The sequence below is a fragment of the Mustela erminea genome, chromosome 2 (assembly GCF_009829155.1).
Source record: "Mustela erminea isolate mMusErm1 chromosome 2, mMusErm1.Pri, whole genome shotgun sequence".
Taxonomy (NCBI): domain Eukaryota; kingdom Metazoa; phylum Chordata; class Mammalia; order Carnivora; family Mustelidae; genus Mustela; species Mustela erminea.
The window spans coordinates 98,850,507-98,865,604 of record NC_045615.1 but is presented as its reverse complement, the minus strand read 5'-3'; the positions used below and the strand labels follow the sequence as shown (position 1 = coordinate 98,865,604).

Genomic DNA, 15,098 nt, shown 5'->3' with positions numbered 1-15,098 from the left:
GGAGAAATGAAGCCTGCCTTTTAAACCCCGGCCCCGTGGCATTTTGTTAGGGAAGCCAGAGCTGCCTAAGATACTCACCTTCCTCCCAGCAGGAACACTGCATTACAAACACATTGGGAACAAGGGCTTGGGTTTGGGGAGGAGGGGAGGACATGACAGCAGGTGTGTCCAAATGTGAGGTGGTGGACGGCTTAAGCCCCATGAGCAGCCAGCCTGAGCTGTCACTGTTTAGTGGGTGTGCTTGCCTGTGGACAGGCTCCCAGGCCCTCCTCATGGTCCTTCTTGGAGCAGCTGTGGCCAGAGGCTGATGGCCCCACTCTGACTGGTATGTCTCTGTAACTCTCCCCAGGCACATTTCCCTCTGCTGGTGGCTCACTCCCTTCTGTGCCTTGGATTGTCCCTGAAACTCCCCTCTGTCTGGCTGCCCTCCTGTTTCTCCTTCTCTGCTCCTTATTTATTTCCTTACACATCCCCTCTCTTTCCTGTACAAAGTTGCCTTACTTTGCAATCTTTCTTTCCTCCTTCCTTCCTTCCTTCCTCCCTGAAAGAGGGTCTGCCTCCACCAACAGTGTTTGCCTGTGAATCCCCAGTGCCTGACTCAGAGCCTGGATTTCAGTTGAAGGTGCCAGCATGTTGTTAACAATGCTATGAAGGGTGTTAACCTAAGAATCCTCACAACACCCTGCAAGACACCTGTTATGGGAAGTCCCTCATCCAGAATTCTGAGATCCCAAAAGCTTGGAAATGCAAAATGTTTTCCTTAAAGTTGGTGAGAAATCCTACTTGAAAGCTGTAAGACTTTTGATCATCTTTCTCTCAGTCTGAATAGTCTTCTTGTCTTTGGAGAAATATTAATGGATCTGGTTTTAGGGTACCGTCCTCTGCCTCAGGAGGCACACCACAAGACACTACATGTTAGTTTTCTACTTCTTTGTAACCAAGTACGCACACCTTAGTGGGCAGCTTAACTCGATAAACATGGACTCCGTACAGGTTCTGTGGGTCAGGGGTTCAGAAGCAGTTTCTCTGAGTGGGAGTGACTTGGGTGTCCCATGAGGTCATAGGTAAGATGTTGGCTGGGGCTGCATCACCTAAGGGCTTGACTGGGCTGAAGGGTGCAATTCCAAGGAAGCTCACTGACTTCGGTGGGGAAGTTGACTTGACTCTGGCTGTTGGCATGAAGTCCCTCCCCACCCGCATATCTCCTCAGGGCTTCTTGATGTCCTCACTATGGTGATATGGTGGGTGGCTTCCCCCAGAGCTGGTGATTCGAGAGAGGGCAAGGCAGTAGCCACAACACCTTAAATTACATTCTATCCTTTCTGTGATGTCCTATTGGGTACCATGGTATTAGGGGCTGAAGTCACTAGAGCTGGATCCCAGGAGCAGGGGGTGCGGGGGATTCTTTCTGGAGGCTGGCTACCCCAATTATACGTCCCTACATAAAATCCAAAGATTCTGATTTCCAAAATACATGTGATCCCGAGAGTGTTGGATGAGAGACTGGAATGCCCATTTCACAGCTGAGAACCAGGGTCAAGTGCACTTGAGTGACCTGCCCCAAGTTATACCTATAGCAATAAAATGAGGACTCATCCAGCCCTAGCAGGGCTGGAGGGGCTCCTTTGTGTTCACCCCTGCCTCAGCCAAACAGAATGTAGCGTCCACAGCCATAGCCACGGGGAGTGTGCAGGTACACCTTACCTTGTACTCCCCAAAACACCAGCAACACCGTACTGGCTCTGACCTTCCCTGCGCAGAGGAGGAAGTGTGAGCTGGCTTTGCTCATGCACTGGTCTGATTTACAAGCCTGCCAGGGTTTTCCCTGGGCGCAGCCCAAGCTCGTCAGTGGACAAATAAAGGGGAAAACCAGATGGGGACAGGGCGGAAGAACGCAGCGGCGGAGAGGGAGGGAGCGGCCGAGAGGGAGGGAAGCTTCGAAACAGCACAGGTCTGCGTGGGCGTCATTGTCGGGGGCGGGGGAGCTCAGACTGTGAAAAAGAAAGCCTGCAGCCAGAAAAACACTGGGAGTCGGTCTGGGAAGTTGGAGGAAGGAAAAGGATGGAGAAGTGAGGGTAGAACCGGGCAGCTTCCTCCTGCTTTCTGCTCTAAGAATACCTTAGAGAGGGGCACGTGGTGGGTGGGGGCTCCTTGCTCTGGGTCACTGTCCTGCAGCTGGGGGAGCGGGTAGGACATCGCCCTGGGCTCAGTTTTGGAACCTTGGAACGTTGCCCTGTTCCTGTCGCTCTATGTGGCCAACCCGGCCTGCAGCGCCGGGATGTGGACCCACGCACAGGTCCAGCACTTAAGGTCGCCTTCACCCCTTCTTTCCCTCCCATCATCACCTGCATCAGGGGCGGGTTTCCCTCCCCTTTTCCGTCCCCGCCTTTCCTCCTCCTCCTGGCAGTCTCCCTAAGAACTCGACGCCCGGGCCAGCGGGGAGGGTAGGGGGTGGGCGGGAAGGGGGCGGGGCTGCTGGAACAAGGCGGTCACTCCGGGACCTCGGGGCCACAAGACTCGGGCCCACAAGTCTCGGGCCTGGGGAGAGGCCGGACTGTCCAAAGGCCTGGGGCGGCCTTTCCGCGCGTCAGGGGCCAGGCAGGTCGCCGTCTGCGGGGCCGGACTGCCTGCGGGGGACGGGGCCAGGAGCGTCTCTGTGGGCAAGGCCGGGCGGGTCGCCGAGAGAGGCGGGGCTGCCGGGGAGTGGGGAGAAGTGTGGGGCCAGGAGAGTCGCGGTTGAGGGAGGCCGGGCCTATGGCGGAGGGGCGGAGCCAGGAGAGTCGCGGGGGCGGGGGAGGCCGGGCTCCCGGCGGAGGGGCGGGGCCAGGCCAGCTGCCTAGAGCCTGGCCGGCTTGTTGAACGGTCTGGGACCGCCTTTCCGCCGGCCAGGGGCCACGCCGGTTGCCGTGGGCGGGGCGCGCCGGGAAAAGTTCCGGGAAGGTGCGCCGCTCGCCCGGACCGGGCGAGGAAGTTGCGGTGTCAGCGCGGCCGCCGGTCGAGGCCCGCGGCTATGTCCACAGGGGGCGCCGGGTCCGGCAGGCAGGAGGGGGCCGCGCGCGCGGCGGCGGCGCTCTGCGGCCTGTACCATGAGGCCGGGCAGCGGCTGAGGCGCCTGGAGGACCAGCTGGCCGCTCGGGACGCCCTCATTGAGCGCCTGCGCGCCCGCCTGGCCGCGCTCGAGGGAGACGCGGCGCCCTCGCTCGTGGACGCGCTGCTGGAGCAGGTGGCGCGCTTCCGGGAGCAGCTCCGGCAGCGGGAGGGCGGCGCGGACGAGGCGGCGCTGCGCCAGGTGCGTCCCCGGGGAGGGAGAGCCGCGCGGGCTCGGCCCGCAGCGGGTTCGGAGCGGGTGAGCCCACACCCGGGCTGAGGGTTTGCGCGGTGCCGGACTCCGAGCGGTTGGCGAGCTGGGGTCCGGTGTGGGGTGTGAGGACGGTGGGGGGCGGTTTCCGAGGTCCGGGGGGCGTCTGCGCGCGTGTGGGCTGTTGTGCCCGCCTGTCGGTTCCGAGGGCGAGCGTCGGCGCTGCTCGCCTTGGAAACACCACTGCCGGGCATTTCCTCAGCGCGCACTGGCCGACTCCGGAACAGCAGAGAACCGCAGACCCGCGAAACCACCGGGCGGAGGAGGGGAGGCTCTTTTCCAGAGGCGGGGGTGCGGGGGGCTGTCGAGCCCGTGCGGCGTGCAGGGCCCCTCTGCTCCTGCTGGCTTCGCGACCCGGGCGGGCTGGGGGAGCGCCTCCTGCTGCTGGCTTCGCTGGGGCGGGTGTAGGCGCTGCTTCTGCGGTTTGTGCGGGTTCTGGATTCTAGAGGAGTTTGTGCCCCGTTGGCGGTGAAGGTGGTTCTGGATGAGGGCGTTGGTTCTGGTTGGTTATGAGGATTGCGTGTCTATGTTAGGTTCTGAGGGGTGCTCTCCACGTCGTGTCAAGGATTGGGTGTCCATTTCTATCTGAAGTTGTGTCAGGTTTAATGGTTGTGAGGCCCTGTTGGTTCTGAGGGGTGTGTGTGTGCCTGTTTTCGTCTGAAGGTTTGTGTTGGTGTTGCTTCTGAGGGTGTGTTAGTGTGGTAGATTCTGAGCACGGTGTCCTGCGTTGGGTCAAAGGCTGTGTATGCTCATGTTGAGGGTTGTGGGTCCTTGTGGGTCTGAAGGTGTGTATGTTGCCATGTTGGGTTTGAGGCATATGATGCCCTTACTAGGTTCTGAGAGGGGCTGTGTACTCCCATGTTGGGTCTGAGGAGGTACGTGTTTGTGTTGGTTCTTAGGGGTGTACTTCCATATTGGGTCTGAGGGTTGGGTTCCACTGAAGCGCTGTCTGTCCTTTTTGCTTCTGAGAGCTGTCTCTCTCTGTTTTGGATCTGAGGGGGTATGTGTGTGTTAATTTTGAGGGGTGTGCTCTCATCCTGGGTTTGAGGTGTGTGTGCCTGTGTTAGGTTGGAAGGGTGTGTTCCCAAGCTGGGTGAGATTGTCGTCTGTCTTGGTTCTGAGGAGTGTGTGTGCCTGTGTTAGGTCTAAGGGTTATGTGCCTGTGTTGGTTCTACAGTGGTGTGTCTTTGTTGATTTGAGAGGTAATGTACCTGTTTTAGGTTCTAAGGGGTAATGTACCTGTTTTAGGTTCCAAGGTGAAGCCTTGGAGTTAGGTTCTGGTGAGTCGGCTCTTGCGTGCCTGTGGTGGGTTGTGAGGGCTGTATGTGCCCATGTTAAGTCTGAGGACTGTGTGCCTGCATAGGTTCTACAGGGTTGTATTTATGTTGGGTTCTGAGGGGCAAGTGCACCTCAGTGGCTTCTTGGTGGTGTGTGTGTCCATTTTAGGTCTGAGGTGTGTATGTGCATGTTGGTTTCAGATGTTGTGCTCCCATGTTTGAGGGGTGTGTGTGCCCATGTTGGGTCTGAGAGGACTGTGTCTCTGTTGGTTTTGAATAGTGTTTCTGTGGTGGGATCGAGGGGTCTGTGCCCATCTGGGTCTGTGGAATGTGTTTGCCAGTGTTGGCTTCTGAGAAGTGTGTGTGCCCATCTGGGTCAGAGGATTGTGTCTCTTGGTTCTAAGGGGTGTGTATTCTTATGCTGTGCCCGTGTTGGGTCCAGTGGTTGTATATCCATGTTTCTTTCTGAGGGGAGTATGTGCCAGTGTTGTGTTCTGAGGGTTGTGTGTTCCTGTTAGTTTTGAGGGGTCTTTGTGTTCTTGTGTTGGGTCTAAGGGGTGTGTGTCCCTGTTTTGGGTTCAGAGATGTGTGTTTGCCCATGTAGGTTTGAGGTCTGTGTGCCTGTGTCGTGTCTGAGGGATATACACACTCATGTTGGTTTCTGAGGGATTTTTGTGCCCCAAGTTGTATATAGAGGGCTCTGAGCAGGTGTTCATTGGGAAGGGGGATGTGTGTTGGTGTGTTTCCGCTTTGAGTTGAGGATGTGTGCTCTGTGTTGAGTTCTGAGTGGTCTGTATGCCTGTGTTGGGTCTGAGGTTTGTGTGTCTTTGTTGGTTCTGAGGCTGTTTCTGTTTGTGTCAGGATGAGTGGTGAGTGTTGTTGCTGGTTGTGAAGTTTTGTGATTAGGTTTTTTTTTTTTTTTTTAAAGATTTTATTTATTTATTTGTCAGAGAGAGAGCAAGCGAGAGCAAGCACAGGCAGACAGAGTGGAAGGCAGAGTCAGAGGAAGAAGCAGGCTCCCTGTGGAGCAAGGAGCCCGACGTGGGACTCGATCCCAGGACGCTGGGATTATGACCCGAACCGAAGGCAGCCGCTTAACCAACTGAGCCACCCAGGCGTCCCTTGTGATTAGGTTTTGAGGAGGCGCTCCCATGTTGGTTCAGAAGGAAAGTTTGTGTGCCTATGGTAGATTCTGGAGGCATGTGTGCATGTTTGTCGTCATCTTTTTTTTTTTTTTTTTTTAGATTTTATTTATTTATTTGACAGAGATCACAAGTAGGCAGAGAGGCAGGCAGAGAGAGAAAGGAAGGGAAGCAGGCTCCCTGCTGAGCAGAGAGCCCGATTCAGGGCTCGATCCCAGGACCCTGGAATCATGACCTGAGCCAAAGGCAGAGGCTTTAACCCACTGAGCCACCCAGGCGCCCCCATGTTTGTCTTCTAAAGTGTCTGTGTGCTGTTATTAGGTGTAAGGTATGTCTGTCCATCTTGGTTGTGAGGGGGATGTGTCTGTGTTGGGTCTGAGGGGTATCTGCCTGTCTGGAGTCCTGATGGGTATGTATTTGAGTTCTAAGAGGTCTGCCCCCTTATTGGGTGTGAGTGTTGTGACTGTATTGTGTTCTGGGACGTGTGTGAACATGGACGGTTCTGTGAATATGCGTGTTCATGTTCAGTTCTGTGTTGTGTGTGTAGACAGTGGGATCTGGGGTGTTTGTGTGTGTAGTACACGAGCATAGGCTCCTGGTGTGTATGTATTCATACTGGGTTCTGGGCCATGTGGACCCCAGTTATGTTCTGAGGTGATTTTCAGCTCTAGTCATAAATGAGTCTTTCAGTAGTAACAGCTCTCTTGTGCCGGGAGCGATGACAGCGCTGCGGTGCCTGTGAGTGTCGGATAACACACTTTAGTCTCACTTTCCCTCCTCCTCGTCCCTGTCATTGATGTTATGTCTGTCTTTGTGAAGTACCATGGATTCCCAGAATAGGAGCAAGAGGAATAGTACTTGTCTGTAATAGCTATTTGAAGTGGCATACACATTGAGTGCACTCTAGTGCCCTGTTTGGGCCTTAACTATTATCTGGATTGTCCCAGAAAAGAAACTAGGTCTGCAAAGAGAGGAGCTGCGCAAGACAATTTTCACTTCTAGGCTTGGCCCTGCAGCCAGATTTTGGAGTGAAAAAGAGACATGTACCCCTCTGCCCCCCCTTTTATTTTACTATAAAAGTTATTTTAAATATCTGAAAAACAGAGGAAAGAGTAAAGAATAAAATAACAGCCACCATAATCCCACAGTCTGGGGATAACTAGTGTTCATTTCTTGGCATGCCTCCTCCCTGTTTTTCCTTTACACACCAGGTGTATACACAGTGGCGTGCTTGAGTTCTCGCTGTCTGTACATCTTCATATCACATTGCAAGGATTTTCTCATCTGCCTCATTTTAGATGCAGGAGCCAGACAAGCAGATCTATAGTCCTAGATCTATATGTTCCTTTACCCCTGACATACAGGTTTTGTTGTAAGATTTTTAGTTATTTAAGAGAGATTTTAATAATGCAGTATCTTATGCAGTTACATGTTTGTGGCTTACTCCTCCATCTATCTGGGTCTGTCACAGAACTGTGGAGGAATGGAGAGATTTCACACTGTGCAGAGTGAAAACAATGAGAAGAATTGATCAATAGCTTGGTCTCCTCAATGGTCATGTCAGCCAGCCTCTTAGGAATAGCATTGCTGGGTTGGTAGAGACTAGGGGCTCCCAGAGAGTAGCTGAGGCTGTGTCCTCAGGTGTGCAGAGACTTCCAGGTGACTTCTGCATCTGTGGTTGAGCTGTCGCTAGCATGTGATAGGGCCAGGTCGGTCTCGAGAATTCTGGTTCTTTTTGCCACCACAGTAAGACTTGAGACCTTACCTCGCTTGTAACATGAGCCCTATATGGGTAGCTTTACAAAGCTCCTCCAATTAAGACTTTCTGGGATAATGGTGTTAATTTACTATGTGGCCCTTACTGCTCTATCCAATCTCATCACCCCCCAGGGTACTAGCCTCATGGGCCCTGCTTGGTCCTGACATACCAGCTTCTTCTCCCGGCTTTTCTTTCCCTGTTCTGCCATGCTTTCTAGTGAGAAGAACAGCTTACACCCTTTACTATACACATAGGCTGTGTTAGCTGTGTGTTTTTTTTTTTTTTTTTAAAAAAAAACAACAAAAACTTTATTATACGGAAAATACACAGGAAAACAGAGCTGGTAGGTGGTGCAGGTAGAAGATCTGGAAAAACTTAATCACCAAACAAACTGCTCAAACATGGCTTCCTGCTGTGAGGGAGACTGATTTGGCCCTTATCTTTGCCACCTTTCCTGATTAAAAGAAAATTTGTTTTTAGCAGGGCTGAGGCCAGGGAGCCCCATTTTCCAGTCTGTTTTCTTCCTGGGAGTTTGGGAAAGGTTATGTAGTTCTCAGGGTTTCAAGATACAGAAGACAATACAGAGGAGGAAAGGATGTTGCAGCCCTTTGGTCCAGTGTTATCCCCAGCACCATCCCTCAGTATTTGTTGATGCCAAAGAGTCGAACCCCATGGAATTGGGGTAACTTAGGCAGCAGTACGCTGAGCAACGAGGCTGTGTTGATGAGGAAGTGAGCAGCATCATACTTGGTGTAGAAGCTGGCCAGGAGGTAGCAAGTTATGGATGACGTTGGTCAGGGTCCAGACAACAGGAATGCTGAAGAAGGGGATGCTGAGAAGAACCACATGCAGCAGTCCTACCAAGATGATGTAGGCCAGCCAGATGCCCCGGCTATTCATCACTCGAGTGTTGGGGTTTACTTCGCTATGTGCCACCCCCACATTCATCCTGCTGGCTTCAGAAGCCCGTCCGACTCGAAGAGTGGCGTTCGCTTCCACACCTGTGGTGTCCAGGAAGCACACCGTGTGTTTTGTTTTTAACCGTCTATCTCCATACCTTTTTTGATCTTGTAAAACTGAAACACCATACCCATTAAGCAGTAACTCCCCACCTTCCTGTCCCCCAACCTCCACCCTTGGCAGATACCATTCTTCCATCTGTCTCCATGATTTGACTACTCTAGAGACCTCACAGAAGTAGAATCATCCCTTTGTGACAGACTTATTTCACTTAGTCTAATGTCCTACAGGTTTATCTGTGTTGTATCATGTGCCAGAATTTTCTTCTTTTTCAGGCTGAGTGATATTCCATTGTACGTATATACCACATTTGGCTTATCTGTTCATCTGCTGATAGACACTTGGGTTGCTTTCATATTTCAGCTGTAATGAATAACAGTGCCTCTAGGAATATGTGAGTCCAAATGTATCTTTGAGACCCTGCTTTCAGTTCTTTTGGTTATGTGCCAGAAGTGGAATTGCTAGGTCATAGGGTAATTTGGTGTAGTTTTTTGAGGAACCACCATACTCTTTTTTCACAGCGGCTGCACTATTTTACATTCCCACCAGCAGCGCACAGGGTTGCAGTTTCTCCGTGTTCTCCCCAGCATTAGTTATTTTGTGTGTTGTTGTTGTTGTTTTAATAGCAGCCATCCTGATGGGTTTGTGGTGATTTAATACAAAATGATTGTAGTTTTGATTTGCAATTTCCCAATGATTAGTGATGTGAACCATTCTTTCATGTGTTTATCTTCTTTGAAGAAATGTCAAGTTCTTTGCCCATTTTTGAATTGATTATTTTGTTATTGAGTTTTAGGAATACTCTTCAGGCATACCTCATTTTGCTACACTTCTCAGATTTTGTGTTTTTTTATAAATTGGAACTTGGACAGGGTGCCTGGGTAGCTCAGTAGGTGGAGCACGTGACTCTTGATTTCAGGGTTGTGGGTTTGGGCCCTGCACCGGGTGTAGAGATTATTTAAAAGAAAAAGAAAGAAGGAAAGCTTTTAACAACTCTGCATCAAGTAAGTCTACTGGTACCATTTTTCTAATAGCATTTGCTCACTTCATGTCTCTGTGTCATAGTTTGGTAATTCCTGTGATATTCCAAAATTTTTCATTTATTATTATGTTCGTTATGTGATGTGTGATCAGTGATCTTTGGTGTTACTATTGTACTTGTTTTGGGGCACCATGAACTGTGCCCATAAAAGATAGCAAACTTAATCAGCATGTGTGTTTTATGACTTGCACTGACCTGCCATTCCCCCATTACTCTCCCTTCTTTGTTCCCTGAGACACAACAATATGGCAGTTAGGCCAAATAATGACCTGTAATGGCCTCTAAGTGCTCAAGTGAAAAGAGTCACACATAACTCACTTGAAATGAAAAGCTAGAAATGATTAAGCTTAGTGAGGAAGGGATTTCTGAAGCTGAGATAGGCTGAAAGGTAGGCCTCTTGTGCCAGACAGCCATGTTGCAAATGCCAAGGAAAAGTTCTTGAAGGAACTTAAGAGCATTACTCCAGGAACCACATGAATGATAAGAAAGCCAAACGGCCTCATTGCTGATAGGGAGAAAATTTGGGTGGTCTGGATAGGAGATCAGACCCGCCCTAGTATTCCCTTAAGCCAAAGCCCAATCCAGAGCAAGGCCCTGACTCTCAAGTCCAGGAAGGCTGAGGGAGGTGAGGAAGCTGCAGAAGAAAAGTCTGCAGCTAGCAGAGTGGGTTTGTGAGGTTTAAGGAGACACAGAGGGGCCGGGGGAGCAGCATGTACTGATGGAGAAGCTGCGTTGGGTTCTGCTGGAGATCCAGCTCAGATTGCCCATGGAGGTGACTCCTAAACAGCAGATTCTCCACATGTAGATGCAACGGCCTTATCTCGGGGGAAGATGCCATCTTGGACTGTCTTTGCCGGAGGACAGGTCAGCACCTGGCTTCAGAGGTTCATGGGACAGGCTGGCTCTCTGTTAGGGGCTAATGCAGCTGGTGACTTTCAGCTGAAGCCGGTGCTCCTTTACTATTCTGAAAATTCTTAGGACCCTTAAGAATTGTGTTAGCTCTCCTGTGCCCGTGCTCTACCTACAGAACGATACAGCCTGGACGGCAGCATATCTGTTCACAGCGAGGTTTACCAAACGTCTCAAGCCCACTGTTGACCTACTGCTCAGAAAAAAATGTTCCTTTCGAAATATGACTGCTTGTTGACGTTGTACCCGGTCACCCACGAGCTCTGGTGACGTATGGCGAGATGAGTGCCGTTTCCCTGCCTGTGAACACAACATCTGTTCTGCAGCCCATGGAGCAAGGAGTAATTTTGACTTTGAAGTCTTATCATTTAAGAGACACATTTCGCATCGATGGTGATTCCTCCACTTGATCTGGGTGGGATACATTGAGAATCTTCTGGAAAGGATTCATCATGTCAGATGCCGTTAAGAAAATGTTCCCATGGCACAATGTCAGTAGTAACAGGAGTTTGGAAGAAGTGAGCTTCGGCCCTGGTGAGGACTTTGAGGGCTTCAAGACTGAGTGGAGGAAGTCACTGTGCAGATGTGGAAACAGCCAGAGAACCAGAAGTGGAGCCTGGAGAGGTGAGCGACCTGCTGCCCTCTCAGGATAACACTTGCACGGGTGAGGACGTGCTTCCGTGGAGGAGCGAGGAAGGTGATTTCTTGAGCTGGAGTCTGCTCCTGGTGACGATGCTGTGGAGATGGTTGAAATCTGACAAGGACTTAGAACATTGCATGACCTTAGTTGATAAGGTGGCAGGGCTTGAGAGGACTGGCTCCATTGTGGAGAGGAGTTCTACTGTGGGTGAGATGCTACCAGACAACATCACATGCTGGGCGCCTGGGTGGCTCAATTGGTTAAGTGACTGCCTTCAGCTCAGATCATGATCCTGGGGTCCTGGGATTGAGTCCCACATTGGCCTCCCCCTACTCTGTGGGGAGCCTGGTTCTCCCTCCCCCTGCCACTCCCCCTGCTTGTGCTCTCTTTCTCTCTGTCAAATAAATAAATAAAATCTTTTAAAAAATCACATGCTACAGAGAAATTCTTTTGCTTCCTGTGTCCTGGTATCATATCTAAGAAATTATTGCCAAATTCAGTATTGGGAAGCTTTTGCCTATGTTATCTATAAGAGTTTTATAGTTTTAGGTCTTACATTTAAGTCTTTGATCCATTTTGAGTTAATTGTTGTATATGGTGTTTGATAAAGAGTCCACCTTTTTTCTTCTGCATGTGGATGTCCAGTTTTTGCTGTAGCATTTGTTGAAAAAATTATCCTTTCCCCATTGAATGGTCTTAACACCCTTATCAACAACCATTTGACCATATATGCAAGGGATTATTTCTGGGATCATTATTCTTTTTTTTTAAAAAAATATTTTATTTGAGAGAGAGAGAGAGCACACAAGCACAAGCTGGGGCAGGCAGAGGAAGAAGCAGACTTCCCACTTAGCAGGGAGTCTAATGGGGGGCTCGATCCCAGGACCCTGGGATCATGACCCTCTGGGCTCATTATTCTGTTCCCTTTGTGTAAATGTCTGTCTTTATGCCAGTACTATCCTGTTTTGGTTACTGTAGCTTTGTAGTCAGTTTTGAATTCAGGTAGCATGAGTCTTGCTTTGTTCTTTTTTCTTCTAAGATTGTTTTGGGTATTTGGTGTCTCTTGAGATTCTATATGAATTTTAGGATGAATTTTTCTATTGCTGCAAAAAAACCCCACTGGATTTTGATAGGGATTATATTGAATCTGTAGATCACTTTGAGTAAAGTTAAATTTAAAAATAAACCTGTCGGGTGCCTGGGTGGCTCAGTGGGTTAAAGCCTTTGCCCTTGGCTCAGGTCATGATTCCAGGGTCCTGGGATCGAGGCCCGCATCAGGCTCTCTGCTCAGCAGGGAGCCTGCTTCCTCCTCTTTCTCTGCCTGCCTCTCTGCCTACTTGTGATCTCTGTCTGTCAAATAAATAAATAAAAATCTTAAAAAAAAAAAAACCTGTCATTTATTTTACCAGCAAAAGTGGGTTTATTCCAGATAGCAGAGATTTGAAGTCCTGTGCAACCTACAGCAAAACCATAGACAAGTCCAGAGAACAAAGAATGATCTTCTTTGGAGGAAAGGGGGAGCTGGGAGGGCTCTTGTAGACAGTCCATTGCTGTAAACTGGGAATTGAAGTGTAATTTCATTGCCTGAGTTGTGACAGTCTGTCATGGGCCGGGCTGTTGTGGGGTGAGGAGAGAACATTTCTTCCTTCTGCTGGGGTGGTTAAGTACAGTTAACCCTTGAACAACATGGGGGTTATGGGTGCTGTCCCCCTGTGCACTTGAAAATCCATGAATAACTCCTGACTCTCCAGAAAACTTAACTATTGATAGTTTGCTGAGAATGGGAAGCCTTACCAATAACATAAACAATAGATTAATACATACTTTGTATGTTACATTTATTATATGCTGTATTCTTAAAGTAAGCTAGCAAAAAGATATGTTCTTGGGAAAATTAATAACGGGCACCTAGGAGGCTTAGTCATTTAAGCGTCTGCCTTTGGTTCAGGTCATATCGAGGTCCCGGGATCAAGCCCTGAGTTGGGCTTCCTGCTTCAGTGGGGAGCCTGCTTATCCCTCTACCTCTGCTCCTCGTCACCCCCAACTTGTACGGTTGTGTGTGCTCTCTCTCTCTCTTCTCCTTGTTTCAAAAATAAAAAATCTTAAAAAAAAAATTAAGAGCATTACTGGGGTGCCTGGGTGACTCAGTTGGTTTTGGCTCAGGTCATGATCTTGAGGTTGGGAGATTGAGCCCCATATTGGGCTCAGTGCTCTGTGGGGAGTCTGCTTGAGATTCTCTTTCCCTCTGACCCTCCCCCTGCTTGCATGTGCACTTGCTTACTCTCTAAAATAAATACATAAATCTTTAAAAAAAAAAATTAAGAACATTCCTATCCAGAATGCAAGATATATCTTGTCCTATTGGTTTTGCAGTTGATGAGTGGTAGGGCATGAGGGCTCCCTGCACTGGCCTCTGATTCCATTTTAGTGAGGTTTCCCTTCATAATTTTCACATTATATTGACATCTTAACAATATTAAGTTTCCAATTTAGGAACATGTGTTTCCATTTACTTTTGTCCTAATTTTTTTAGTAACATTTTATATTTTTCACTGTATAAGACTTCCACTTCCTTGAGGGAATTAATTCCTAAGTCTTTTATCCTTTTTGATGCTGTTGTAAATGGAATTGCTTTTATAATTTCTTTCAGATTCTTTATTGTTAGTATGTAGAAATACTGCTGTTTCTCGTGTGTTGACTTTGTCTTCTGATATTTGCTGAATTCATTTATTCCAAGTTTTTTGCGTGTCTGTGTGTGTGTGTGTGGAATAATTAGAGTTTTCTAATAATATTTATTATTATTATTATGTTCATTTCTTTTAAAATTAATTATTTTATTAATATACAATGTATTATTTGCCTGCGGGTACAGGTCTATGAATTGTCAGGCTTACACATTTCACAGCACTCAGCATATTACATACTCTCCCCAATGTCCATAACCCAACCACCCTCTCCATAACCCCACTTGCCCCAGCAACCCTTAGTTTGTTTTGTGAGATTAAGAGTCTCTTATGGTTTGTCTCCCTCCCAATCCCATCTTGTTTAATTTTTTCCTTCCCTATTACCAAACCCTCACCCTGCCTCTCAAATTCCTCATATCAGGCTGATCATATGATAATTGTTTTTCTCTGATGACTTATTTTGCTCAGCATAATACCCTCTAATTCCATCCAGGTTGTTGCAAATGGCAAGATTTCATTTCTTTTGATGGCTGCATAGTATTCCATTGTGTATATATATACCACATCTTCTTTATCCATTCATCTGTTGATGGACATCTAGGTTCTTTCCATAGTTTGGCTATTGTGGACATTGCTGCTATAAACATTTGGGTGCATGTGCCCCTTTGGATCTCTACATTTGTATCTTTAGGGTAAATACCCAGTAGTATGATTCCTGCGTCATAGGATAGCTCTATTTTAAAGTTTTTGAGGAACCTCAATGCTGTTTTCCAGAGTGGCTGCACCAGCTTGCATTCCCACCAACAGAGTAGGAGGGTCCCCTTTCTCCACATCCTCTCCAACATTTGTCGTTTCCTGACTGATTAATTTTAGCTGTTCTGACTGGTGTGAGGTGGTATCTCATTGTGATTTTGATTTGTATTTCCCTGATGCCAAGTGATGTGGAGCACTTTTTCATGTGTCTGTTGACCATCTGGATGTTTTCTTTACAGAAATGTCTGTTCATGCCCTCTGCCCATTTCTTGATTGGATTATTTGTTCTTTGGGTGTTGAGTTTGATAAGTTCTTTATAGATTTTGGATGCTAGCCCTTTATCTGATATGTCATTTGCAAATATCTTCTCCCATTCTGTCAGTTGTCTTTTGGTTTTGTTGACTGTTTTCTTTGCTGTGTAAAAGCTTTTGATCTTGATGAAGTCCCAATAGTTCATTTTTGCCCTTGCTTCCCTTGCCTTTGGCAGTGTTTCTAGGAAGAAGTTGCTGTGGCT

At 48.5% G+C, this 15,098-nt stretch overlaps 1 protein-coding gene and 1 pseudogene across 4 annotated transcripts in view; one reads left to right on the top strand and one right to left on the bottom strand.

The window, feature by feature from the left end:
- The first annotated feature begins 1,858 nt into the window (after positions 1 to 1,858).
- TNIP2 (TNFAIP3 interacting protein 2) overlaps positions 1,859 to 15,098 on the top strand; it is a 49,393-nt gene continuing 36,153 nt past the window's right edge. Inside the window, exons 1-2 of one of the 4 annotated variants that reach the window (XM_032333639.1) lie at positions 9,472 to 9,560; positions 10,626 to 11,131. Coding sequence is in view for 3 of the 4 variants with exons in the window: in XM_032333638.1 (XP_032189529.1) it covers positions 3,011 to 3,289 (279 nt within the window). In the remaining variant the exon portion in view is untranslated. Of the gene's footprint in view, positions 1,952 to 2,679; positions 3,290 to 9,471; positions 9,561 to 10,625; positions 11,132 to 15,098 lie in introns of those variants that run through there. The other 3 variants (XM_032333637.1, XM_032333638.1, XM_032333636.1) reach the window with 3 other exon arrangements.
- On the bottom strand, positions 7,823 to 8,553 carry LOC116584810 (annotated as a pseudogene).